At 39.9% G+C, this 25786-nt stretch overlaps 14 protein-coding genes across 14 annotated transcripts; 7 read left to right on the top strand and 7 right to left on the bottom strand.

Annotated features, from left to right (window-relative positions):
- Window positions 1–33: 33 nt before the first annotated feature.
- Window positions 34–675, top strand: TPT1 (tRNA 2'-phosphotransferase; the record flags this gene model as incomplete). The annotated part of the gene is made up of 1 exon (XM_043195648.1): window positions 34–675. The coding sequence occupies one exon, from the start codon at window positions 34–36 to the stop codon at window positions 673–675; it is 642 nt and encodes a 213-aa protein (XP_043049821.1).
- Window positions 676–1984: 1309 nt separating this feature from the next.
- Window positions 1985–2870, bottom strand: KQ657_005000 (uncharacterized protein; the record flags this gene model as incomplete). Its single annotated transcript, XM_043195647.1, has 2 exons — window positions 1985–2165; window positions 2863–2870. 2 exons carry the CDS (start codon window positions 2868–2870, stop codon window positions 1985–1987), a joined length of 189 nt encoding a protein of 62 aa, XP_043049820.1.
- Window positions 2871–3246: 376 nt separating this feature from the next.
- Window positions 3247–3951, bottom strand: BUD21 (Bud21p; the record flags this gene model as incomplete). Its single annotated transcript, XM_043195646.1, has 1 exon — window positions 3247–3951. One exon carries the CDS (start codon window positions 3949–3951, stop codon window positions 3247–3249), a length of 705 nt encoding a protein of 234 aa, XP_043049819.1.
- Window positions 3952–4145: 194 nt separating this feature from the next.
- KQ657_004998 (DNA-binding SCF ubiquitin ligase subunit) lies at window positions 4146–6248 on the bottom strand (the record flags this gene model as incomplete). Its single annotated transcript, XM_043195645.1, has 1 exon — window positions 4146–6248. One exon carries the CDS (start codon window positions 6246–6248, stop codon window positions 4146–4148), a length of 2103 nt encoding a protein of 700 aa, XP_043049818.1.
- Window positions 6249–6904: 656 nt separating this feature from the next.
- KQ657_004997 (Mn(2+) transporter) lies at window positions 6905–7855 on the top strand (the record flags this gene model as incomplete). The annotated part of the gene is made up of 1 exon (XM_043195644.1): window positions 6905–7855. One exon carries the CDS (start codon window positions 6905–6907, stop codon window positions 7853–7855), a length of 951 nt encoding a protein of 316 aa, XP_043049817.1.
- Window positions 7856–7866: 11 nt separating this feature from the next.
- Window positions 7867–10425, bottom strand: KQ657_004996 (uncharacterized protein; the record flags this gene model as incomplete). Its single annotated transcript, XM_043195643.1, has 1 exon — window positions 7867–10425. One exon carries the CDS (start codon window positions 10423–10425, stop codon window positions 7867–7869), a length of 2559 nt encoding a protein of 852 aa, XP_043049816.1.
- Window positions 10426–10862: 437 nt separating this feature from the next.
- On the top strand, window positions 10863–15131 carry KQ657_004995 (tRNase Z; the record flags this gene model as incomplete). Its single annotated transcript, XM_043195642.1, has 3 exons — window positions 10863–13425; window positions 13744–14133; window positions 14311–15131. 3 exons carry the CDS (start codon window positions 10863–10865, stop codon window positions 15129–15131), a joined length of 3774 nt encoding a protein of 1257 aa, XP_043049815.1.
- A 111-nt stretch (window positions 15132–15242) lies between these two features.
- KQ657_004994 (uncharacterized protein) lies at window positions 15243–15782 on the top strand (the record flags this gene model as incomplete). The annotated part of the gene is made up of 1 exon (XM_043195641.1): window positions 15243–15782. One exon carries the CDS (start codon window positions 15243–15245, stop codon window positions 15780–15782), a length of 540 nt encoding a protein of 179 aa, XP_043049814.1.
- Window positions 15783–15839: 57 nt separating this feature from the next.
- On the bottom strand, window positions 15840–16928 carry MRPL2_2 (mitochondrial 54S ribosomal protein uL2m; the record flags this gene model as incomplete). The annotated part of the gene is made up of 1 exon (XM_043195640.1): window positions 15840–16928. The coding sequence occupies one exon, from the start codon at window positions 16926–16928 to the stop codon at window positions 15840–15842; it is 1089 nt and encodes a 362-aa protein (XP_043049813.1).
- Window positions 16929–17208: 280 nt separating this feature from the next.
- On the top strand, window positions 17209–17826 carry ATP5 (F1F0 ATP synthase subunit 5; the record flags this gene model as incomplete). Its single annotated transcript, XM_043195639.1, has 1 exon — window positions 17209–17826. The coding sequence occupies one exon, from the start codon at window positions 17209–17211 to the stop codon at window positions 17824–17826; it is 618 nt and encodes a 205-aa protein (XP_043049812.1).
- Window positions 17827–18091: 265 nt separating this feature from the next.
- KQ657_004991 (uncharacterized protein) lies at window positions 18092–19564 on the top strand (the record flags this gene model as incomplete). Its single annotated transcript, XM_043195638.1, has 1 exon — window positions 18092–19564. The coding sequence occupies one exon, from the start codon at window positions 18092–18094 to the stop codon at window positions 19562–19564; it is 1473 nt and encodes a 490-aa protein (XP_043049811.1).
- Window positions 19565–19636: 72 nt separating this feature from the next.
- On the bottom strand, window positions 19637–20356 carry DOT5 (thioredoxin peroxidase; the record flags this gene model as incomplete). Its single annotated transcript, XM_043195637.1, has 1 exon — window positions 19637–20356. The coding sequence occupies one exon, from the start codon at window positions 20354–20356 to the stop codon at window positions 19637–19639; it is 720 nt and encodes a 239-aa protein (XP_043049810.1).
- Window positions 20357–21525: 1169 nt separating this feature from the next.
- Window positions 21526–23289, top strand: KQ657_004989 (uncharacterized protein; the record flags this gene model as incomplete). Its single annotated transcript, XM_043195636.1, has 1 exon — window positions 21526–23289. The coding sequence occupies one exon, from the start codon at window positions 21526–21528 to the stop codon at window positions 23287–23289; it is 1764 nt and encodes a 587-aa protein (XP_043049809.1).
- Window positions 23290–23369: 80 nt separating this feature from the next.
- SLR1 (Slr1p) lies at window positions 23370–24643 on the bottom strand (the record flags this gene model as incomplete). Its single annotated transcript, XM_043195635.1, has 2 exons — window positions 23370–24168; window positions 24567–24643. 2 exons carry the CDS (start codon window positions 24641–24643, stop codon window positions 23370–23372), a joined length of 876 nt encoding a protein of 291 aa, XP_043049808.1.
- Window positions 24644–25786: the final 1143 nt, after the last annotated feature.

The raw sequence follows: 25786 nt of genomic DNA, 5'->3' as shown, positions 1-25786 counted from the left end.
TTTGAGAACACAACCAGTACATAACCATCTCTAATGTCAGACAAACGTGACGTACTTATTTCAAAGCAACTTTCGGGTATACTTCGTCACAAGGCCACGGCCTTAAACATAGCCATTGATTCCAAGGGATACGTTCTTGTAGATGACCTTCTCAAACATGGAAGACTACGGTCATTCAAAACAACGTTTGAAGACATTGAACGCATAGTTAAAGAAAATGCCAAACAAAGATTCACTATGGAAAAGAGAGATGGTGATGGGTTATACTACATATGTGCCAACCAAGGACACAGCATCACCACTGTCGGCGACCAAGAACTTGAATTCTTAACTCCAGAGACATTCCCCAGTAAAGAAGTTTTCCACAAGACAACCTTCAATACTCTAGATGCCATATTTGCGAGCGGAGGCCTCAGTAAGATGAAGAGAAACCATATCCATTTCAAGGAAGCCGGGAATAACAGTGTTGCTGGAGTAAAGGAATATTCAAATACAGTGATATATGTTGATGTTCAAAAGGCTATGTCTGATGGGATAGAATTCTACAGAAGTAAGAATGATGTGATCCTCAGTAAAGGGGTCGGTGAAACAGGTATTTTGCCTACAGAATATTTCACCCGAATCATTGATCTCAAACGAAACCAAGAGATACCGTTTAGAAATAGAATCAAGTGAAACCACATATGTACTTAATAATTTCGCCACTCAGCTAGATCTTTTCTGATATAGTGTCAACTTAACTCAACTTGCCTTCCCCACCAAAGAGAATGGCTCTGTTCTAGATCAGCCGTTAAGATACTTTGAAGGGCCTCGAATTTAAGTGGGGATGATTCCAGAACGCACTACTTGTAGCCGTTATGTTAAGTTATTGTATGACTAACTTCTCATTGTTGGTTCTCGATTGCATTATGCTGAAATAAGTTCAATCTACAGATGTTCCCCCCCGCCACCAGTCTAGATTATATATATCAGAATACAATGGTGTCTATAACAACCATCAGTAGCCAACATCGACTAGCTCAATAGAGTATTGTAAGTGTTGTAAATCGCGAATAGTAGCATTCCATAAACCCCTGCATTGCTACAGAGAAGGGAAAAAGACCCGGTCCAGAACGCGTGCCTAGACCGTCTAAAGCCCGCGTGTGGTCGCCACGCATTCGGAGTCGTCTGTCTACACTGAAACAACAAAATGTTATACAAGAACATGTCGCCTTGACGTTTTTAAAGCAATCATTACCAAGACATCATGCTATGAATATGTATCATTGTAATTCTGCCTCACTTAAGTTGGAGGTCTTTTAGAGTTTAAAAACGATTTTTAAGAAATGCAATAGTCTTCTGATACATGGTGTCAAAAAGTCCCACAGTTTTTTATCCATTGTGAAAGGATAAAACCATGCATTGCGCTTCACATTGTTCCATCTAAGTATGTGTTAAATTAAATGTGGACCAAGTCGCTTGCACGCCTGAACGGTGGTCTAGTCCTGTTGGTGTAAAGAATGAGATACAGTATGCTCTTGTATAATATGACCTTGCCTTAACTATGTAGTTTTTCAGACAAGTGAAAAGTGATGGTTAACTCTATCGTTCATGCATCATGTGGATATATATAAATTTGCCAATAGTACTTATTGAACATGCGTCGAATGCGCATGAAATGCATTGCCCATCGTGCATTATATAAACGTATCACTGGAGCTTTGCATTTGAATACATAAAACCGTGTATTCCCATCCCATTAATGGTATATTTATATCAAATTGATATCTAGCTGCGTTTAATTAAAGAGTTTAACAGTTAGAAATCCCCCAAAAACTTTAGTATTTTTCTTTATTTTGATAGAACCAATATGGATGAATATGCACAAAAGATCAAACAGTAGTTCTATTTGCCAGTGGTACTGTTGCAACTGTGGCCAATCTTACGGGTCAGTAATTTATAAAAACGGCGGGTCCGACTCTTCCATTTATTCGACAGAATCATCTCAGGTATCAGATACTGAAGACTGTTTAACAGAAAATCGTAATGAAATATCAACGTCATCAATAACTCCATACACATCCTCCTTATCGACTTCAACTACTCCAGTTTCAACTTCATCTCCCAATTCAACTTTAACTAACGAACCGGGCACTTGCCAATTAGTTGAACCCCCTTCTTCACACCTACAGAAAATCATGTACTATAGTCAAATCATATACTCCAACAGTGGCGTTGAACGCCACCATTCCAGTAATTCATTATCCCTTCCTCCATTAATACACTCCGCATCATTTCCACCGGCTGGATTATCACCCCTGGAAGAAGAAACTTCCTCCATTCAAAGTCATCTGGGTCCTTGTTCCCCTGAAAGTGCAATAACAGAACCAGAAGATAGACCTAACAACAACAACATTAATAATAACAATAGTTCATCCAGTCAGATTCTCATTGACCCCCCCAACAGATTCAATTGCCATCGATGCTATCACATGATGTGTCCTTATTGTCCCAAACTACGGATGAAAGATTTGGCGTTCTAGAACAATTTGCAGCCAACAAAAATATTACAGGTAAACTTAATTCTGGAAAACTTAATTCACAAAGGAAAGGTAAGGTAAGGTAATAATATACGGTTAATATGGTTATAGGTGTATGTTAAATAGTACTCTTTACATATGTAATTAACATGCCAAAGAGTAATATGAATGTAAAAAGGAAGTGACTTATTATAATATTTGGTTTGTTCTTATTCATATTGAACTCTTATTTTGCTCCAAAGGGTTACCCGGACACACGACCAGAACATAATATCAAACACACCAAAGCTAAACATAGTTAACATTACTAAATTGATAGGCTTTTAGACTCCTCATTCCAAACCCTACCATGTTGCGTAGACCACCTACTACTATTAAGCTAACCCCTGAAGACATACACGACTATGATAATAGCATTCTCCAAGAAACACATGAACAAGCGAGTGAAGCTCTAGATGGGGTGACCAATCAACGGTCAATGTTCTCGCAAAACCGATCATTTAAGGGGGACGAATTTGGAGGTGAAATGAGTTCTTTTAAATCCACATCGTTACACGAGCCCGGACCTTCTGAATTGGGGAGGTTGGGTGCCAGTTCTCCCGCACAATGAGGTGGCCAATACTACTAATGACTTAAGGTTTCGGAATTCTCCTTATCCAATATTATGGCTAGATAGTAAACTAATATACAAGTTAGGGAATCCCTATAACAGGAATTCAAAGTTTATTTATTTCCGATTCACAGACTTCCTTTTCAACCACTTCTCTCTTGTGTCTAAGATTTTAACTTCCAGTTTAGGAACGGTCTTACTTTTACCTCCAAAAGATGCTACTTGTACATGCACTGGACCCTTTCTAACAGTTTCGTGTTTGGCCATTCTTAGTTTCTTCAATTTCTCCATCTTGAGTTGTCTTTTCATTTCCTTTAAGTCATCGGAGAATTTTTTGTGAGTTCCTTTAGTCTTTGGCTTTGTTACGTGGTCTTGGCCCACTTCCTCATCATGCAAACTGTCAAACATATCTTCTGGTAAGTAATCAGGAAGCGCTTGGCCATGGTATTGCTCTAAAGTTTGTGTCTCTTGTACTTGTGATTGTTCTTTAGCACGTTTTAATTCCTGTTGTTCTTTGTTTCTCAAATCTATTTGTCTTCTCTTCTCTTTCTCCTTGTTCTTTAAATCTTGTGCCCGTTGAGCCTCGGCTCGCTGTTTAAGTACAACAGCTTTTCTCGCTCCCGTGGTCGACTCTTCCTCAGGTGCATCATCAGAATCAGAGTCGGAATCTGAACCTGAGTTGGACTCAGACTCTGAAACTTGTTCTTCACCTAAAGCCTCACTTTGAGAAGGAACTTCATCAGCAGTATGGTAGTCTTCCGACGGACTTAATTCTCCATCTTCGTTGAACTTAAGCTTCTTCCCGCTTCTTGTGGTAACCATATTTTTTTTAATTCTATGTGATGTTGTTTGGAGCTACTGCTTGATGCTCATCTCAACTTACACTTCATATTTTACGCTTTTGATAATGAGAAACGGTAGCGCGGAATACATGCCTTCAATGCATCAAGCAAAGAAGCTTAGACGCATGGAACTGTAAACGTATGAATATGTATATGTATGTACAATGAACCCATTTATGTCTTGTGCCTGATCAACGATCTTATACCAAATACATCCCATCTTCTTGCTATAGGATCATTCTGAATTTTCGCAATATATCCTGATCTTACCAAATACCCTAGTGTAGCAGGATCCACCAGAACTCCATCGAGAATTAGTTTATCAATTGTCAACCGAAAGTTATTTGTTTCATCAAATAGTCGAATTAACCCCGTTCCCGTAATAGAAGTACAAAAACTTAAGTCTAAAGTCTGTAGATGAGATCTTCCTAACGAATGAAAGGCTTTATTGAATAGAAGAAGCGAATGATTATCAAGCAGCAATTCATTAAGAAATAAGTGCTTCAAATTTGGACAAAGCCTCAAAATATCTCTTAAGCCTAAGCCTGATCGAGTGTCTGGCAGATATCCCTCGAAGCAAAGACCCAGTTTACCTAAATTTAAGGTTTCAACATACCCTTGAGTGCTGGAAAGAATTTGAAGTAGTCGTTCTTGGAATCTAAAGGTTGCCAGAATACCATAGAAATCAAGATAACGAACATTGAATAGGAAGGGAAATTGAACTTGAGGACTTAAGTTACCCAATGAATTATCGGAGCTTGGGACACCTTCTCTAGCAACAAATGAATCAAGAACAATGGAACTTCGACTTAATGTTTCAAACAATGTAGAGATGGCAATACCATTTCCTTCAAGATAAAGCTGTTTCAAATTTGAGTTTGAGCCCAACCAATCCATGAACCAAGGTCCTGAAGGATTGTCCCAATGTTGGCAAACAAGTGTAAATGAATGAAGATTATGGCCCAAACATTGAAGAGTTTGTTGGTCCTTCAATGGTGGTAAGTTCTCCCTTGGTAGGAAGATCAATTTGGCAGCTTCTAAGGCTTTAAATTTGTTGTTGGGATCTGCATTTCCTATAATAGGATTGAGATTCAAGCTCTTCACATTATAGTTATTGTCTGTGCTGACTATTGTTAGCTGTTTTAACTGAGGAGCAATTGCAGCAAGAAATGCCAAACACTTCAACGGTAATCCTATGGTTAACAGCAACGATTCTAGATTCACAAAGAACAGCTTTTTACTCTCTTTAGTTATTCTGTTCAAAATCAGTAGTAGATTCCACCGACTATTTTGAACCAGAAGTGATTCTAATTTGAAAGCAAATGATTCTAAGGCATAATCCAAAATCTTTGTATCCTTCGTGTCAAGTTTTAAAGACATACTTTTGATCTTGCCATATTTAGTCAGTCGAGTGATTCTTCTTTGGAACTGAACACCTGCTTGGAACTGTTGAAGACTTATAGAACTCCTACACTTGAACTCAAACAAATGTGGGAGGTTATCAATCAACGTGCACCATCTTCGTGATACCGTACGACACCGTAGAACGTGAGCCATTGGTAATAATGAAAAGATAAAGTCAAGTAGTTCAAATGGTAGGTATTCGAAAGGGTCAAGTACAACGTTGCTGCTGTGATGAGACCGTTTCAGATCAAAACCTGATCCAGAAGAGGCAGACCGTTTTAAGGGGACTAATTGATCAAATTTCCGTTGTAGACCGGCCGTAGATAATTGTTGAGCTTTTATAATGGCACTATCGGAGTTGTTATTGTTGCCTCTGAACCTTTTCAATAGTTGTGAATTCAAATGCTTGTAGTTCTCCTTAAGTAAGCCATACAACGACTCAGGAACAGCAATGCCGTACCTCTTCTGAGCTCTCTTGATCAAGTAGAGTCCCTTTTGATAGACCTTATAGGCTTCTTCCTTACGTTCAAGGAGCTGGAGAATCTTTCCTACTCTTATATAACCCTTGCAACTCAAAGGCTCCAATGTAGTTATTTTGGTTGCACTTTGGAGGGCCAAATCATATTGTCCTAACTTCTCTAGTGTTGCAGCTCGGCCATCAAGTAGTGTGCCTATCCTCGGATGTACCACAGGTCCAAATACCGGAGTCTCCAGCAAGTTATAAAGCGATACGCGTAGTTTTTTGATCTGAGGTATGGGTATTTCATTTACAGTCTGGATCAACTCGGTGTACTCAGTCAAGGCATCAGCGTAGTTCTTTTGTTTGAATAGTGCTATTGACCGCTGCAATCGTAGTTCCAACTCCGATGACATGGCTCATTAGAATCAAGTGCTATATGGACACCATACAAGGATTGTTTATAATACGTAATATTGTTGTCAATGCGTGCTACTTATACATAGTAAATTGTTTGACTAAGTCGCGTCTGTTTTGTGTAATAAATGATGATGGGCTGAACATATCCATAAACATTACATGGTTCTCTATAATAAATAATACAATCTACATACTTCTCTTGCATATGCTTTGAGAATTCTATTAATATGACTTGCGGCTAATTCGTTTTATCCAAAAGTACGAGGCATGCACTCATCACACACATAGTGGAATATTGTACGGTAAGTATATTCATACTCAAGTTAAACTTTAATGTTACCATCAATAACTTTTTACTGTATTGAGGTGTTGATATCTTGCTCAAAGTCATTTAATTGGATTCAGCTTAATTTTTTTCTTCGAATGAAACAATGGCTTATACATTTACTATATAAAAAATCCATAGCTTGCTTGATCTTATTATACAAAACTTAGCATACGTATTCGGTGCGTCTTAGAAAATAAAAGGCACCCTCGTGCAGAACCAATCCCATTATATGCCGTCCGTCTTCTATACATACATATTTAACATGTACGTATCAAAATCTGGGGTCCTTCATCATCATCATCATCTTCTTCTTCCTCATAAATCATGGGTGCTCTAGAATTGATTATACTAACAGCTGTAATGGCCGGTGTCACCTATGGTGCCGGTGTGATACCGTTGAATTGGAAGGTGATGGAGCTGAAGTTGAACTACCTATCCACATTCTCTATGGGTATGCTTATGGGGACCTCAGTGCTATTGGTTATACCGGAAGGTGTGAAATCATTATATGACGCCATAGCAGATGATAGCAGAGATGTCGCAGGATCCATCATTGGGTTCTCCTTGTTTCTGGGGTTCGTGTTGTTATACATCTTGGATAACTTTGTTACCTTTGCCAATGCCTTAGGAGCAAGTCAATTAAGTGAAAGTTGGAAACCAGTTATTGACGTGGACATTGGCTCGGAAGTCAACTCTCAACAACAGCAACAATATCAACAACAACCAAAGAATAAACTACTTACCATTGCAAAGCTGGTGTTTCAAGAGTCTTTAACCGTGGGTCTTTTGGTCCATGCTGGTGTGGATGGAATATCTTTAGGGTCAACCTTTGCATCTACAACTTCATCGTTTAAAATGGTCTTCTTTGTTGCATTGATCATCCATAAGATCCCGGCTTCCTTTAGCTTGACCACTATTCTTGCCAGACTGGGAATGCCCCATAACATCATCAAAATCCATCTATTACTCTTTGCTTTGTCAACCCCATTCAGTGGCATACTCAGTTATCTCATCATTCAAATCTTCAGATTAACAAGTGGCCCATATATTGGAGTGCTTCTTCTTTTCAGTGGAGGTACCTTCTTATACGTGGTGATTCATGTGATAATAGAGGTTTCTGCTCCAAAAGAAGTTGCTCCTCCTTCTTCTAGTCATAGTGAAGAAACCTTACAGCAATACCATACTCATAAAACAAGCCTTTCTGGTCCAGAATTCATATGCTCTTTGATAGGAATGTTGGTACCCATTCTTTTAAGTTTCATAAAAGATGAATAAGCCTTTTCTTTTTAGTCTCCATAAAGATCATCAAGATCTTTCATGTTTAGTTTAATGGCCCTTTCTAGTTCATATTCGTCCATAGACGGTCTCCGACTATTCCGAACTCCTTCAGGAGATGACTCGGCATCAGAATCACCCTTGAATACGAACGAATTTTCACTTGATTGTGAAGAATTGGCTTCTGGTTGGTCTTTGGAGTTCATAATCAACTTTCGTCTCAAGTCTTTGCTGAAAGAATCAATATTAATGTCGTTCAAATTAAACTGTGAACTGTTTCTTGAAGCATTGTATTTCAAACGATTCAACCCAACAATTGAACTGTTCAAAGAAGCAGAGGATCTCCGTGGTAAACAAGCTGGTTCTTTTTGGCACACCTCTTTGATCTCAAATGGCATCTTGTTTGTAACTAGCTTTGGACTATCTAATTCAAATATTCTCTTATTATTGCTATAATCAGTAGGTTCACTAAACTGTACTGGATGCACGTGGCTAACATGTTCTGAGAAGGTCACATTGAAGTTACCAGAGCTTTTAGCCTTTCGGATTCTCCTGGAACTGGAGGAAAAGGAACGTCTTAGCGTACCTTCGTTAGCAAAGTTTTCATTCTTCTTCTCTCCATTGAGTTCAAGATTTTCATTCCCATGTATAAGGGAATTAATTGAAGTCATTGATTTCCTAGAGGATCTGAACATTGAGGAACGTTTTGAATGTCGAGAAAGACCGCTGTTTTGTCTTGAAAGGGTTGGAGCCGTTGGTTTCATGGGTGTTGAAGGTGTGGATTTGTGTTGATTAGGAATGGAAATTGGTACCGGCTTTTTAGAATTTTCATAAGTTGGTCCATAAGATTTGTATAATATTCTATTAGTTGAGGAAGTAATTATCCTTGTTCTCAATGCAGTAATAGCTTTATCAAGAGCAAATTCAACCCTGCAATGGTTATTAATAATTGTAACCTTAGGCCAAGATGCTCTAGCACCTCTAATGATGAAATCTAGTAGGAATTGAGGTGTTGGATTCTCAAATAATTTCAAAAAGTCCGAAACGTGGAAATCTGGAAGGATTGTTATATCACCAGAATATTTCTGGGTTAAAACAGAAATAACTCTGGAGGAGAGATTCTTATAAATATCTAATTCTGATAAGATTTGTAAATAGTGAATCATTTCACATGTTACAAAGTCATAGATATTATTTAACAAACGTCTTCCCTTATCTCTCAATTCATTTTCAATCTCACCTCCAACATTACTTACGGAGACTTTCAAAATTGGAACCACGTGTGGATTGACCTGCACTGCAATAATGTGGTCAACGTTGAACATCTCCAGCAATCTTACAATAGGTAAATCTCCATCCACAGATCCATCAACATACTTCATGGACACATCATTGTTCCATTCGTGAGTTTCGTTTGTTCTGGGGTCCTTCTCATAAATACTAATAGATGGGAAGACTCCTGGGAGTGAGCAACTAGCACAAACTGCAGACCAGATAAGACAATTAGGAGCTGTTAAATAGTTTAATAGCTTTGTATGTTCATGAATAGAAGTCGGGGACACAGTTATATTCAAAATCTTTCCTGTTCTATTGTAGGCTTCTCTGAATGTAAGCTCTCCAACAAATGCTATCATAGTTTCTTTAAGACCGTCGATATCAAACAAAGTACCATATTTCAAGAAATGGCTTAGATGCTCCAATACGTTCTTAAACTTACCTGAGTCCTTAGAGCTGTTTTGGATCTCAAAGATGTTAAACTTGGTCTCTGTGATCGAATACACAATGGAAGCCACTTCTTCATTGGTATTACAACAAAGAATACTAGCGATAATGGAACCAGCCGAAGAACCACTAATAATCCGAGGTAAAAGATTGGCTTCCAATAATGTTGTCAATACACCAATATGAAATATCCCAAACGTACTGCCACCCGAAAGAACCAAAGCTGTTCTTCCAATGTTTTTTCGAGTTTGAATAAGCATCCCCAAAAGATAATGATCATCAAGATCGATTTTACTGGATACCAAGTAGTCCAATGCCAACTGACATTCGTTGATGTATTCCTCAATCAAACGTTTGGTACCCACATAACAATGTCTATATAATTGGTCATTACCCATGTTACCGATGTTTCTTGTCCAAGTAGTTCTGACCAAATATAAGAGCATTTTATAATCTCCGTTTGTCCGAGAGTTTCTAAGATCCATGAGACTCGAATAGATCAAATTATAATCATACAAGTCAGATTGGGGGTTCAGTTTCCACGAATTGTTATTTTGCAACTCGTCTAATCTCATGGCAATGCTGTACCATTGATCATAAGTGACTGCCTGTCTTAAATCCCCCTGTAAGCGATTAATCCTTTCCTTCTTCTCGTCCTTTCTTCCGATAAACCTTCTGATAACAGGAAGCGATGCAAGTGTACTCTTATAGGATGATTCATGACCCGTAGTCAAGGGAGGCGGATTTAAATCAGTGTACTGTGCGTATAGACTCCGGAGAATGTCGCCTGCAACATACCCCTCTGAACCCGGGAACAGGAAAGGTTTCTCGATAAGCTCAAGCGACATTCTTATCGCTGAAGACTATAAAAATGGAAGCTTGCGTCTCCTTCTATTATTTGGTGGGGAGCAGTTCTTATTTATAGTTAAGGTACTCAGATAGGAAATGACAATGTCCTGTACACAGTAAAAACCGAGGTTAGCAACAATGTCTTTTGATTGCGTAATCAAAAGTCTATTCCGGATACAGTTAGAATGAAATCAAAGATGAGCATCAAGCCTATAAAGCAAAATAGTGATCTAAATTACACCCATTTGCCACTTAAATATTGTCTATCGAAGTCTCACTGCTTCAGATGGAAAAATATTAACAAGATCTCGTCTTTGTACCCTATTTCATCGTGCGGTTATTGAAAGCAACCGGCCGTTTCTTAAGCAGCAGCAGCAGCAGCAGCAAATCAAAGACAAAGCTGTTTGTTCCGGCAACGTCAACAACTCAACCCCGAATGGCAGATCCAGAAGATGAAGGTGGGACCCCCAGTCCTTTTACAGGATCCAATTTATATACTTTTGCCACACTTTCACACGGAACTTCTGATTTACGAAGACCCTGTATAATTCTATCTACAAATGAAGGGTATCGTTACTTTTTCGGTAGTATACCTGAGGGTACACAACGTATACTGAATGAAAAGCGAGTTAGATTCCCCAAACTTCGAAGTCTTTTCATGACTGGTATTTTGGACGATTGGTCCAAGATTGGGGGTTTACCAGGAATGTTCTTAACCGTTGGAGACATTACCAAAAAGGGACTTGAAGTGGTAGTTAATTCGTCAAAGATAGCGCACTACATAGTGGCTACATGGAGATATTTTGTTTTCCGGAAGGGGGTTGAGTTTAGGATTGTTGAAGGTAAATCTCCAATAGTAGACGGCAAGATTACTGTTGTGCCTGTTAAAATTGGGAATAGTGCAGATCGTACAGTTGATACACTGATATCCAATAAAATACATACTCAATTGCAAAAACTCACCTCGTTGATGTTCCCTCTTGACACTTCAAAGGTTAACAGTGATGACCCAGAATCATACACGTCGGATCCAAGTACTGATGCACTTCATGTTCATACAAAGCTACCACTGGTGAGTCTGATGGTCAGTGCTTCGCTCCAACCTTCAATGAACTATATCGTCAAGTTTGCTCCTATTAGAGGCAAGTTCAATCCCAAGAGAGCAATTGAGTTGGGTGTACCGCAAGGACGTTCTTTTGCGCAATTGACTAAAGGAGAGGCCGTGGAAAGCAAAACCGGAGAAATGGTTTATCCGGATCAAGTCATGGGGGCACCACTGTATCTTCCTAGAGTAGCTGTGATTGATATTCCTAACAACTCCTATTTAAAGAGCACCTTGGAGTCACCGGTATGGTTCTCGGATGAACATGTAAATGAACGAGAACAATATGGACTCGTGTATCATTTTTTGGGACCGGAGGTTGACTATAAACTGTTTGAATATAATGAGTTCATCGAAAAGTTCCCCCACAACTGCCATCATGTCATAAGCCATGCTCTGCTTGTAAATGACACCTTAATGCATGAGACTTCTGCACTCACAGTGTTGAAGTTGAAGTGTTTACTGAAGAATAACTTCAACTTGCCCTACTATGAAGACTATAAGTCTTTAGAAGGGGAGTCTCCCTTAGTCCACAAGTTACAGTCGTGTCAAGCTTTTGATGTCAAGCCAGGAGAAGTCCAGTTGGACGATTCGTTTGTGGTTCCCCATTCATGGGAAGAAATGTTCAAGAGTAGCATTGAACCACTTGGCCAACACTACCAAATGGAAGACGTTGTTAATGACCAGCCAGTCTCTTTAAATAATAACAAGGGTTCATTAAAGGATCAAGTGCAAGTGATCACTTTGGGTACTGGTTCTGCATTGCCTTCAATTCACAGGAACGTAATCTCATCTATTGTCAGAATACCCAGAGTTGACAATGGGCATCAGTCGTACAATTCTATAATGTTTGATGGTGGTGAGAACACTTTAGGAACTATGCTTCGTACTTTCGGACATAACAATAAGGAGCACTTTATTCAGGTGATGAAGGAACTTCAAATGGTTTATCTTAGTCATTTACATGCTGACCATCACTTGGGAATAATCAGTGTTGTTGATGAATGGTTCAAGTACAATGCCGACAACAAAAGAAAGCTCTACTTGATATTCCCATGGCAATATGGCAAGTTCCTTACTGAATGGTACGAACTTGAAAAGCAGATGTCTTCTCATGTGGATATGACTCGATTAAGGTACATAAGCTGTGAAGAGTTTTTAAATGGCGGAAGAGAGATTGAGCAAATCCCTATAGGTGAGTTTGAAAGGTTATATGACTCCAGAACCCCACTGAACCTTCGAATATTGAAAGGTACAAATAATGCAGATACCATACTGGAGTTGTATAGAGACTTGAATATCCAAAGGGTGGATATGGCGAGGGCACTCCACTGTTCGTGGGCATATTCATGCAGTTTTACCTTTAATTTAGACGATACTTCATCCAATGAAAACACATTCAAAGTATCGTATTCAGGTGACACTAGACCCAATAGTGAGTTTGTGCACACTGGCCGTAACTCCGATCTATTAATCCATGAGGCTTCGTTAGATAACGGCTTAATGGAAGAGGCTATTGCCAAAAAACATAGTACTGTGATTGAGGCCATTGAAGTTGCTAGACAAATGAACTGCAGAAACCTTTTATTAACTCATTTCAGTACTCGGTACAAGGAAACCAGTAGTATGGTTTTTGATGATAGACGTATGCAACAAGAAGCGCAAAAGCTCGGAGAATATTTGGAAAAAACTCGGGTTAAGGGGAACATTTTCCGTAGTAATTTTTCCGGATGTGAACTAGAATACAAAGATCTTAACTTGACGTTTGCTTACGACTTCATGATAATCCGTCTAGATGAAATGGGCCTTCAGAAAACCAAGTATAAGGAGTTTCTCAATGTTTTCCCGGTGACCGATGACGATTTTGAGAAACGGAAAGAGCGTGAACTCAAGAGACGTACGAGAACGACGGAAGAAAAGCGCAATAAGCGGCTTTCTCTTAAAAATACCTCTCAGCTGTAGAAGCTAATATGCTTGTATATGTATATATATATATATATATGTTAGTACAAAGACTGACGAAAATTTTCAAATGTATGAGTGATGTATGTATATGTTTCATACGAACCATCTATGTCAGGTAGTCCGATAATCTTAAGCAGCTGGCTACTAAATAGTGTCTTATGCAGTGTGGATGCAGAGAAGCAATATACGAGTGATCTTATTGCGTCTGATGTTATTGATCCGCATGCGCGTCCTCGACTTGTAAAGATAGTCCGATGGGTTCTGAAATCGTCGTCAACCAATGATATGAACGCCATAATATGTGATGGTACTCATCATATGTTTGTCATTATTCCATTCAGACCTACAATAGTTGATTTTGAGCTGCGGTATCAGCAGCGTATTACATATGAAACTGTAAATACTCATATGGTGGTGCATAAGGCGCGTTTGAGGTTTGCCCTGGTACAAGAGTTGACACAAGGCTTCAGATCTCGTCCTATCATTGGGTTGCCCATAGTTATATTGGAAATTAATGAATTGGCATTCTTCCTGAGAGACAAATACGAGTCTAATGGATCGGATAAACCGTTTATTTACGAGACCCCAAACTATGCTGAGGTGTGTCGTGGTCCTGGCAAGTCTGTCACAGGTGAAGATAGTGAAGATGAAGATTTGATGCTCATGATGAATTCCTGAAACAGATCTGAGTACACAGAGAATCTATATATGATTAGATTGTACTTTTTGGTTGTCTTTAGGTTGTGTTGTACGCAAATTAAAATGAAGCTGCTCCTTAATTACTTTCACTTCTCTTCTGACAAGGCTAAACTACAAGAAGACGACGTTCAAGAAATTGGACAGTATCCGACTCTGAGATCTACAAATCCTGATACCGGTACAGGAGTAGCGTTCGAGTATCCTTCAACCAAGTCGGCTCCAGAGAGACTCGTTGCCGATATTAGTGATGTAGTGGAACACTTTGTTCTGTCTCATGGAGAAATTTCCTACGAAGAATCGCTTGGCCAGTTGGTTAACAAATATGACATTCCTCAAACACCAGCTACCACTGCATCATTTGAGTACTTTGACCAAGCATTGGATAGTGCCTCGGCCTTAAGAATCCTATTGGACAAGCTTCAACAGCGTCTTGATAGATATGGAGAAGAATTGGAACAATATGAGCATTCTATTTGGAAGCAAGAATCTTCACTAAACAAGAAAGCCGAAATGCTTAGCCGAATATCAGCCGTACTCGACGAACGTAACGATGGACTTGACTTGTACTTATGTACGATTTTGGAACGCAAGGCAAAACTAGATGTAATAGATGCACTTATAACCACCAGACTTTATGGAGAATGCCGCAAATTCCTTGCTTCCTATAATGATGTCATTATTCCCTATAAAGAAGAAGTAGATGATATTTTGCAAGCGAGGGCCATTGATCCAACTTATATCCCCTCCAGAAGAAGAGTGTATCTGATTATGACGCATTCATTTCTAGAGTTTGACAGATTCCGTCGACTGAAGCATTACGTAGCTTCACTTTACAAGGTAGAGTATGAGTCGTATATTGTTTTTTTACGAACAATCGACCAACTTTACGAGGAGATTATCCGATTGGAACCCGATGCGCGCAAATTTGAGTTCAGGTGAATCCGTATACATTTTACCTTTTTTTTGCAGCAATTGAATTGAGAATAGGCGCTTAAACTTATTTATACTAAATAGAGTACTATACTATCGAATACAATACTATTCTTGACTATGCCGTTACCAGAACAATCAGACACGTATCCCTCTGAGATAACTAAGAGCTTGGACGATTTGGCCCTTGTTGCTTCCCAAATGAGTTTTGGTTCAAGTCAATTACAAACGTTGTCGCATGCATCATCAAGTGCAGATCGTACGCCAGAACGAACAGGACCACCAGCACCCAGAGCGGGTTTAGGGACCACGATTGGTAGATTGGGTGCTCTCTTTAGTAAACCCAACACTTCCGAACTTGAGTCTTTATTGCCTTTTCATTCGTGTCCTCCAGGAGAGCCACGGCGAGTCCCCCAAAATATTTACGACTTGATTACGAGTCTCTGGGTGTACATTGCAGAGAAGATCATAGGACCCTGTTACAACAACAGAGGGTTCTTGGGCATCTTGTTATTTGGTATAGCATTAATTGTAGGCTCTGTTTTCTATTTCACGGGTAACACCGAATTATTGGTGGATTTAGCACGAGTATTTGTCTGTTTCTGGTGGCCTATATTTCAAGGCGGAACAGACGAAATGGAAAGGTTTTGTAGGGTTTGATATTGTTTTTTAGTCCGTCCCTCGTGTAAATTAATATATACAAGCTATTTACAAGGTTTACCGTCTGGGTCTGTCTTGCACCTTCCATCTATTGGCATTAGAGAACTTTCTGGTCTTGACAAACTTCTTAAGACCCCACATAGATTGTGATAACTTGTTTGACTTAGACTTACCTCTACCACCACCATGAGGGTGATCACATGCATTCATAGCCACCCCTCTAACAATTGGTCTGAACCCTCTTTGACGAGATTTACCAGCCTTACCCCAAGAGATAGCTTGATGTTCCTTGTTGGAAACAACTCCCAATGTAGCTGTACATTTCAAATCAACATAACGATGTTCTCCTGAGCTTAATCTGACTACAGCCTTATTCATTTCTGGATGTTTGGATAACAACCGGCCAAAAGTTCCGGCTGAACGGACCATTTTCCCCCCACCATTCGCTTGTAACCCAATATTGTGGATAATGGACCCCACAGGTAACATTTCTAACGGTAAACAATTACCTCTTTGCATGATTCTAGCGTTTAAAAGTGCTTCATCGATTTCCCCATTGTTAGTGGTTTTCATTTCACGTAAGAAATCTTTAGGCAAACCGGGTCTAAATGATTCAACAGTATCACCAGCCCGTAAACCAGATGCTGCCAAAATATACGATAATTTACCCGTATCTTCATTTTCCACCAAGGCAATATGTCCAGAACGATTAGGATCGTACTCAATACGTAATACTTTATGTTTACCTCCTTCTTTACGGAAAAAATCAACTAAACGAGCTCTTTGCTTATGACCACCACCTCTACCTCTTACGGTAATCTTACCGGTGTTGTTTCTACCAGCCGTCTTCTTTTTGGGTACTGTCAATTCTCTAACAGGTTTACCCTTGTGCAAATGGTCATGGATAGGTTTCCAGAAATTGGTAGAACCAGGTTGATTCAACCCGTTGGCGTAGTACTTCAATTTAACTTCGGCCAGTGCCAATTTCTGCTGTCTTCTATAAGTTTCGTCTCTCTTTTCTAAATCGGTTGTTTCGTCAAGATGTGACTTGTGAGTTGCAGTGCTTTCAAACCGCACAGCCGCCCCGGTCCCAGGAAACACAGAACCCCACACTCGGGTTGCAAGACGACTCCTTAACATCATCATCTTCAATGAATGTAACTGTCTATCGTGTCACAGTAACTATACGCTACAGTCTGATCTCTTGACTTTGGTAGTGAAAATTTTCCAGAATAAATCGGTTCATACACGACTACTTATATGCTACAGTGCGAATCCCAGGACTCGCACAACGTCCACCAATCAAATCGCGGTGTCGCACGATCAGCATATACAAAAAAATTTCGACCATAGTAAAGATTAAAGAAGAACTTGTAGAGAGCTGATACTCCAACCAATTGTTGTGTATACTTAAGTCTAGTCAGTTATGTCATCTCGTGTATTCTTCCGTTCATTGGCTACTGCCAGCAAGGCTGTCAAGCCACCAGTGCAATTATTTGGATTGGATGGTACTTATGCCGCTGCTTTGTTCACAGCTTCCGCAAAGGATTCCACCATTGAAAAGTCTTACCAAGCATTAGGTAAGGTTAAGGAATTGCTTCAAAAGGATCCTAAGATCCAAGAGTACTTTAGCTCTCCAGCTTTGTCCATAGATGACCGTTTGATTGTTGTTGACACTGTTTCCGAAAGCTTGAAGTTGGACAAGACTGTATCCAACTTTTTACAAGTTTTGGCTGAAAACAACCGTTTGGTTGAGTTTGATGGTGTTTACAAGAGTTTCGGTGTTTTGAACGATGCCAACAATGGTGTTGTTGATGCTACTGTTACTTCTGCTAAGCCATTGGATTCCAAGATCTTGAAGAAGTTACAAGCTTCCATTACCAAGTCTTCATTGGTTGGTGAGGGTAAGAGTTTGAAGTTGAACAATGTTGTCAACCCCGAAATCTTGGGTGGTTTGATTGTTGAAGTTGGTGAAAAAACTGTTGATGCTTCTATTGTTTCTAAGCTCGGTAAGTTGAACAATGCCTTGAAAGAAGCTGTCTAAACACAATTATTCATACGATATATATATACTTTTTTATACATTCACAAAAGAGTTACGACACTAATATAGTCACTATTTATTGGTATACGTTGTAGCATATTGGTGGTACCTACAGAATAAAACTATATTGAGACTGTAAATAGTCGTGTGTTTACCAATCTCATGGGTACACTGAATATAAATAAATATAATGTGATCCCCAGTAAAAGATAACGTGTAACATATAACGTATAGTATATATAGCGTATACCCTTGTCTCCGCTTAATGTCTGTGTTCAAGGGCTTGCGAGCGGTACTCTTTGTTACGACCATTGTGCTCAATGCGTTCATCTATTTCTACCCCAACATCCTAAACGAAGCCAGCCAATGTACGTGGCACAAGTTTTCCCATTCCACCTTTGAAATGAAATCAACCAGTGGTATTGCTGATCTTTTGCCCCCACGATGGAAGGAACTCTTTCTTCTTAACTTTCCCCGGTTCCAGGATTTGGAAGAAGATGACAATGAAAGCGCGTACGATAAAGCCGGCAAGGTCAAAGACATCCATATGCTTACGTTTGGAGACCCTCAGATCAACGGTAATTGGCCCCTGACCAAATACATCAAACGTCTCGATAACTATGGGAACGATTACTATTTGGGTCACATCTATAACATCATGCTGAAACGGTTACATCCTACTCATGTGGCCGTCATGGGAGATCTTTTTTCTCTGCAGTGGATATATGATCTGGAGTTCTACAATCGAACCCATAGGTTTGTCGAACGATTATTCCCTAGACCCGACGAATATAAGCAAACAGTGTTAGATGCATGGAAACACCATCAAGATTACGATTGGAATACGTGGTTGAATGATCAAATGTACATGGACAAAAAGGATCGGTTCATGTCTCGGTCTTACGAAGATGTCTACGATTGGGTTCATCCCGAACGCAAGTATCCTAACACCCAAGTTCCTATGTTTATTAACTTAACAGGGAACCATGATATCGGGTATAGTGGAGATGCTACATGGCAGCACATGGCTCGGTTTGAATACTTATTTGGTCAAGATAATTATGTCATTACGTATAACCAAGGGAAACCTGAGGAATGGCGTATAGTTGTATTGAACTCCATGACGTTGGAGGGTCCAGCATTACAAGAAGAATTCATTGACTTCACATGGTCATTCTTGGACCATTTAAAAACTATTGCCAACCCACTTTTTAAAGGTTCAACGGTTTTATTGACTCATATTCCATTCTATAAGAGAGACGGATTATGTGCTGATGGGCCTCAACACCGGTACTATGAGAACTACGACCGTGAACCTTATAAGAATGGGAAATTACGTTCTCAGAACCATTTAACGTATGAAACATCGCAAAAGGTATTGGATATCGTCTTCCCCAATGCTGATAAAGAGGGTATCATTCTTACTGGACACGATCATGTTGGATGCAACAACTACTATAATTATGTTGATAATGAATGGGTAGCAGAAAAGACAAAGAGTAAGGCCAGTACCAGAGCCCCTATTAGAGAAGTAGTTGTTAAGGCAATGATGGGAGATTATGAAGGTCAAACAGGGTTAGTTACCGGGTCATTTAATGAGGAAACTGGTCATTGGGCTTTTGAGTTCTCTTATTGTTCATTTGCCATACAACATTGGTGGTGGGCCACTAAGGTTGTGACTATCTTATTAGGGTTCGTTAGTTCGTTGATTTTTGTTAAGAGAAGTGTTAAGAAATAATCAGGTGGTTAACTTTTGGTTTATATAGTTCGTGGCATAAGATAATTGATCGTAATAATATAAGTTGAAAGTTTATTCTGTCTTGGGATTTGACTCGGGAGCAGATTCAGAAACAGATTCTTTTTTAGGCTCTTCTTCCTTGGATTCTTCCTTAGGCTCTTCCTTAGGCTCTTCCTTGACTCCGTCATCTTCGGATATAAACGTCTCCACATCCAGCTTAGCAGTCTCAATACTGGCCTCAGGACTGATCTGAATCTTCTTGACCTTCAAGACTCCATCGACAAATATCCAATGAGATCTCTTGATCCCAGATGGTGACTTCTTTGCTCCCAATACACCAATCAACTTCTTTCCTGGGTCACTCAACAAGGGGTACTCCAAGTGCTGCTTGGTGACAAAGTTCATTTGAGCCTTGGGGGTGTCGGAGGAAAGTCCAAACACAGTAACCTTATTATCCTGGAAGAATTGATAGTTCTTCTGGAACCCACACACTTGTCTGGTACATCCGGGAGTCAGTGCCTTGGGGTAAGCAAAAATCACCAAGTACTTGGAGTTGGAAGCGGCTTCGGCCAAGTTGATTTCGTTCTCATTTTCATCCAATAAAGTCAATTCTGGAATCTTATCACCGACTTGTAATTCAGTAGAAGATGATGATGAAACTTGCTCACTATTGTCGGCAGCCTTTTTGGCTTTCTTCTTTGGAGGCTCAGAGTTAACAACAGCATTCTTGGTGGAGGTGGCCGTGGCCGCAGCAGCATTGGCCACTCTGGTGGAACGACGTAATTCAGGCATTGATACTATAGTATGGCAGTGATTGAAGTGTTGGTTGAAATTGTGGAGTTGGACTTCTGTCAAGTCTTGTATCCAAATGGGTGCAACTGACACATGAGTAGTGTGGAGACGAGAGCAACGTACTTTCTCCTATTTTCCACGTAGGTAGGTAGAAGGTAGTTGGTTTCCGAGGGTTGATACGGGGAGAGCTCCTTTTGCCGGGGGTGGCTCAAAATTTACAATGTGAAAAAGTAGTGTGAGAACCTTAGGAGTTTAGACATTATAGTATCGCTATTGTAGAGGGGAAATTATAGTGTAAAGTGAACAATTCATTCCTCTTGGCACAGTAGTTAAATGAAGGCTACAGCCGTGTAGGCAAAGTTGCGCATAATGCCATCTACTTACCAGTAAATCTGAGTCTCACTTCATAAGTGTCACGCATTAGCGGAGCTCACTGCCTGATACTAATGAATGGTATATGATACTAAGCTATATTGCTTTTAGCTTTACATACTATACATATTTATTGGTATACGCACTACTTCTGTTATCTTGATAAGACTTGGTGCTCTCCTGTACAGTGGATGGTCCAAATGCTAAGCTCCAACTCCTTGTTATGTCACCATACTCGTCAAATTAGTTGTGTGCCGTCTAAGGCTGACTGTATGCTGGTAATATTCTTTGGAGTATCTCTTTCATATTGATTTGCTATATTGTTGTCCATTCCCGTGCTGTTACTGACGATCCATGGCATATACTCCTCATACTGATCTAATCTATGTCTAATGAAAATCTTTAGAAGAAAGAGTGCCAGTAACAACGACCCCGATCCCGGCCCGAGTGCTAATGGCCACAATTCTAGATCCACTCCAACACGGTTCAATCCTTCATACGCCAGAAGACTGTCACTCCCCACCGATTCCCTTGAACCACCACCATCAAGTAATAATGTAAGAAGACGTTTCAGTATAGCTGGAGCAAGACTATCACGAGATCATGTTCCACGTCAGAAGCCATCATCATCCTCGACTGTCAATGGTGTATTCCGTAACGCAGAGGAAAATAATACGACGACACTGTCTGAAATTGAATCTGAGTGGCCGACGCCATCATCGTCGTCTTCGTCTTCAGATGCACGATCGGTAGCTCTTTCAGACACCAAGACATTGTTCCATACAAGACAATCCCAAATGGAACTTCAAGAAACTTACAACGAGAATTTTACTCTCTATGTTCCCTTCCTCTTTAGGCAATGGAGATTAGCACATCGAAATGCCGTAAACGCAGCTACTGGGAATGGTCGAAACCTTGCACCAGCTCAGTTCCCTGATAACGATGATCCGGAAATAGAGAGTGCTTCGCCAGCACGACAGGAAATGCTCTCTCGAGCGGCAAGAGCAGCTCGGGAATATGCTATGGCTGATTCTGATGTTGATGACGACGACATTTCTACTGTCATCGGTTCGATTCACAATACGGCCATTTCGGTTGCCTCATCATCATCGTCTTCACCGTCACCGCCATCATCAGGTCCTACGTCTATGACTATTATGGGAAGATCTACTTCACGTTATAATAATAAAAGAGTCTTGATTATTGCCAATGAGTTCTTGAAACATAATGCATTTGTATTCGTCGATGGTGATTCCTTTAAGCAATTCAAACAGTTAAGAATGAACATCAAACAAGATAAGAAAACGTCTTCTGTATTCTATGACCCTGCAACTCAAAGTTATAAACGGTTTCCTTTGCAAAACTTACCTTCATCGGACTCCGGGTTAATACCGGACTTAAGACAACATATCATTGGACCTGATTACAAAGCTCTGGGATATGGGTTACCACTTTTCAAAGTCCAAGTGCCATATTTGTCTTCGTTCCGGAAAAACGCACCCTTTGTGGTGTTCAAAAGATTCCGAGAGGTTCCCCTTCCACCTGTATATGGACAGAAGGTGGTGGTTGATGAAGGTGCATTGTACGCAGACGATGATATGGACATAAACACTCAAACCGCCATTTCCAAAGACCATAAAGCCAATGCCCAAGTAACCGAAAGTTCAAGACGGAGACACAGTGATCTGGGTGGTCGTAAGTCCGAGAGTGAATCTCCTGTTTCACTGCAAGACAATGACTATGAGACTTACGATTATTGTACGGTGCATGTCAAGTACTTCCAACACTGTCGACGTTATATCCTTCAATTCAATCCTGAGAACGAGCCACTGTTTTCGGTGTTGGTGTTCCAGCACAACTTCAAGCCGTTTGCTGATTTCCTCTACAAGAATACTCGCTTTAGAGTGTATGGGACTCCCATTGTAACTGGATATTTGGTCAATTACAATCCGACGTTGAAGCTCATGATTGTTGATCCAGATAGTCCTTCGTTAGTAGACGAGATCATCAACAAAAAGCAAGAGTTTGATTTGAAATCTTTAATTAAGCGGAAAAGATCTTCAAGCATATCGGAGAATAGTAATTCCGGTATTGCAATTAATCCGGTGGATAAAAGAGTTGAAGGAATGGATAATCCGTATCCTGGTGCCAGTAATGGACTCATTTATCTAGACTATTTGTCTGCCACAAGCCACACTAGCTCTTCTTTGGTTGCTAATAAGCTACCAACGTTTGGAATCTTTAAAGACGTCATGATATATGATGTGGAAGAGGATAACTTTAGGATCATACCAAAGAAATATACCGAGATCGGAAAAATAGAAACTTATCAAGAACTTAACAATAATCGTTCAACTAGTGCCCAACCCTTTCAAGAATCGTTATCAAGTTCCAAATCTGTTGATACTGATACATTAGTCTTAACTGCTGTTATGTTAACTTTGCATGAAGTAAGCATAAGAAACTCCAATCGTCAAAATAGTTTACTTTCAAATTGGTCCTTACAAGCATTGAACGGCTCAACTTATCGATATGGTAATGTAGGGGCCTTTGCTTATTAATGTATTAGTATTTTTTATTAGTATTTGTATTAGTATTAGTATTATTTGTTAAATTTGTTAGTGAGGGGATCGGATCTCTTTTAGTAATTATCGTATCTCTCAGGTGATCTGGATCTGTCTCTTCTTGGTGATCTGCTTGGAGATCTGGAATATCTTCTTTCTTCACGATGATGGGGTTTATTCTCTCCTCCACTATTGTTATTACTATCATTGTTATTATGGTTACTATTGCCCTCATCTGAACCTCTAATCCCGGAATCATGTTGACGATTACCTCCTTCATTAATTGGACCATCATGTATATCTCCACCTTCCATTCGTTCAGACCTGCTATCATACCCTCCTTGATCTCTCATTGGGCCACCCCTATGGGAACGATACTCCCTGTCACTGCCACCATATGGCGAACCTTCACCATATCCACCACGGCCACCACGGCCACCATATCCACCACCATTGTAGCCATTATATCCACCACGTGGAGCGTATCCATATCCACCACGAGGAGCATATCCGTAGCCACCACGAGGGGCATAGCCATATCCACCACGAGGAGGATACCCAGGGCCACCACCATAGCCACCACCATAGCCACCAGCATAACCACCTCTAGGAGGATATCCACCTCCGTAGCCACCTCTGTAGCCACCTCTACCTCTGAAACCACCTCTTCTCATGGAATAAGGATCCGAACGAGCCAATTGAACCACAAGACCATCTTTCAAGGCATAAGGCAAATTCTTCCCATCGAGTTCCAAAGCCCGTTCACAATCTTCTGGGTTTCTATATTCGACAAAGGCGTATTTTTCACCATCATCAGTTCTTGGAGGAGGAATATCTAAACGGATCAATTCTCCGTATCTAAGGATGTTAGCAATTCTGAGTGGGAAAAATTATATATATAATCTGTTAGATTCGATTCGAAATAATGGGGATACGGATAGAAGGATAGGATAAAAGGATATAGGGATAAAAGGATAAAAGGATAAAAGGGTAAAAGGGTAAAAGGAAAGTATCGGAAAGTATTGGAAAGAAGACTGTGAACGATCTTTGATCACTTATGGGAAGCAAGGAGGAGGAGGATGTGACAAGGACATAACAAGGTCAAATCTCAATCTCATAGTGAGTGGTTATTCTCAACAGCACCAACAATAAGCAACTTTATCTATACAATAGAGAAGTGTTCAAAGAGTATAAAGAGAGACATAGAAACAGAAACTATCAACAGAATTGTCGAATGAATCAACAGATATAAAATTTAAAACTTGGATACGTACTTCTCAAAGTCTGGAGCCAAGTCAGCGGCCTTAGACTCCCGAGAAAACCCGGTAACATATAATGTGTTCTTTGGCATTTTGGATTCGTGAAGTAAGAAGAAGAAGAAGAAGAGGAAGAAGAATTGTCACTATTATGGTCGACGAAAATGGCCACTGAAAAGTGATGAAAATGGTCGTGTGTGTACCGGTATATGTAGCTGTCAAGCATAGAAGCTGCACAGTAATGATACTTTGCAATAGAAAGTGTATGGTAATCGGTTACGAGGAGGATTTACCTATTGCTATGGGGTTTTTAGGAGAAACTTCAGTCATCAGTACAGTTGACGTTGTAAACAAGTGATATGCATAAGTGCTACTGTGCGTGTTCAGACAGAAGAATCCTACTCTGTCAACCACTACGAAAGGGTCCTGTTGCTGCGTATTTCATGTGATATTCTTCCGTAGGCTAGTGAATGACTGGTGGATAATGATATGTTTTCTGGAATGGAAATTAATCTGGGGGTTAGACGTGATACTCTACCGCAGCGTCAGATAGATATATCGATGGAATGGAACTGGCACAGAAACTTTTGGTCTAGATCACTAAACATTGACAGAATTACTACGAACTCATTATAGCTTTCAGTATTAAATTAGTGGAGTACCCTCGAATACCTACCAAAGGTGACTAGAGCAGAATCCCTGTGTCTTGAGCGATGTTCTATTGCATATTTGGTCTGACGCATCATACTATGCAACTAACATGACAGACATTCAAAAAGCAAGTCACGTTCTGGCTGCCCAACAAAAGTGTATGCAGGTACCAGGTGGAGAAGTTGCTGCAATGCAATAAATAATTATTGGTATTGGCGGAGTTACCACTATATCAATTGACAACCACAACCACAGTAGGTTATCAAAATTATTAGTAGGTGGTGTAGAAATTAACAGTTGTAGCTACGATTAGTATATAGTATACCGCAAGAGAATATACTACTAGCTGTAGCTATGCCGCATTTTACATATTACATATACGTGCAAATTACACCTCCGTAGATTATGGCATACATATATGCATGTATTTACGTTCACATCGTACTTCCATACATATCGCACCACAATACATTACACTTTATTGACCTTCTAGACTTTTGTTACCTCTGTTTATAGCCCCCCTTATACGTGTATGGTAGATCAACAATTTTTCCGTTGGGGTGAGACACTCTGGAAAAAAGCAAAAA

The sequence above is a fragment of the Scheffersomyces spartinae genome, assembly GCF_019049425.1.
Source record: "Scheffersomyces spartinae strain ARV_011 chromosome Unknown scaffold_8, whole genome shotgun sequence".
Classification (NCBI taxonomy): Eukaryota; Fungi; Ascomycota; class Pichiomycetes; order Serinales; family Debaryomycetaceae; genus Lizanozyma; species Lizanozyma spartinae.
The sequence above is the reverse complement of the archived record's forward strand: the minus strand, read 5'-3'. Positions and strand labels throughout refer to the sequence as shown.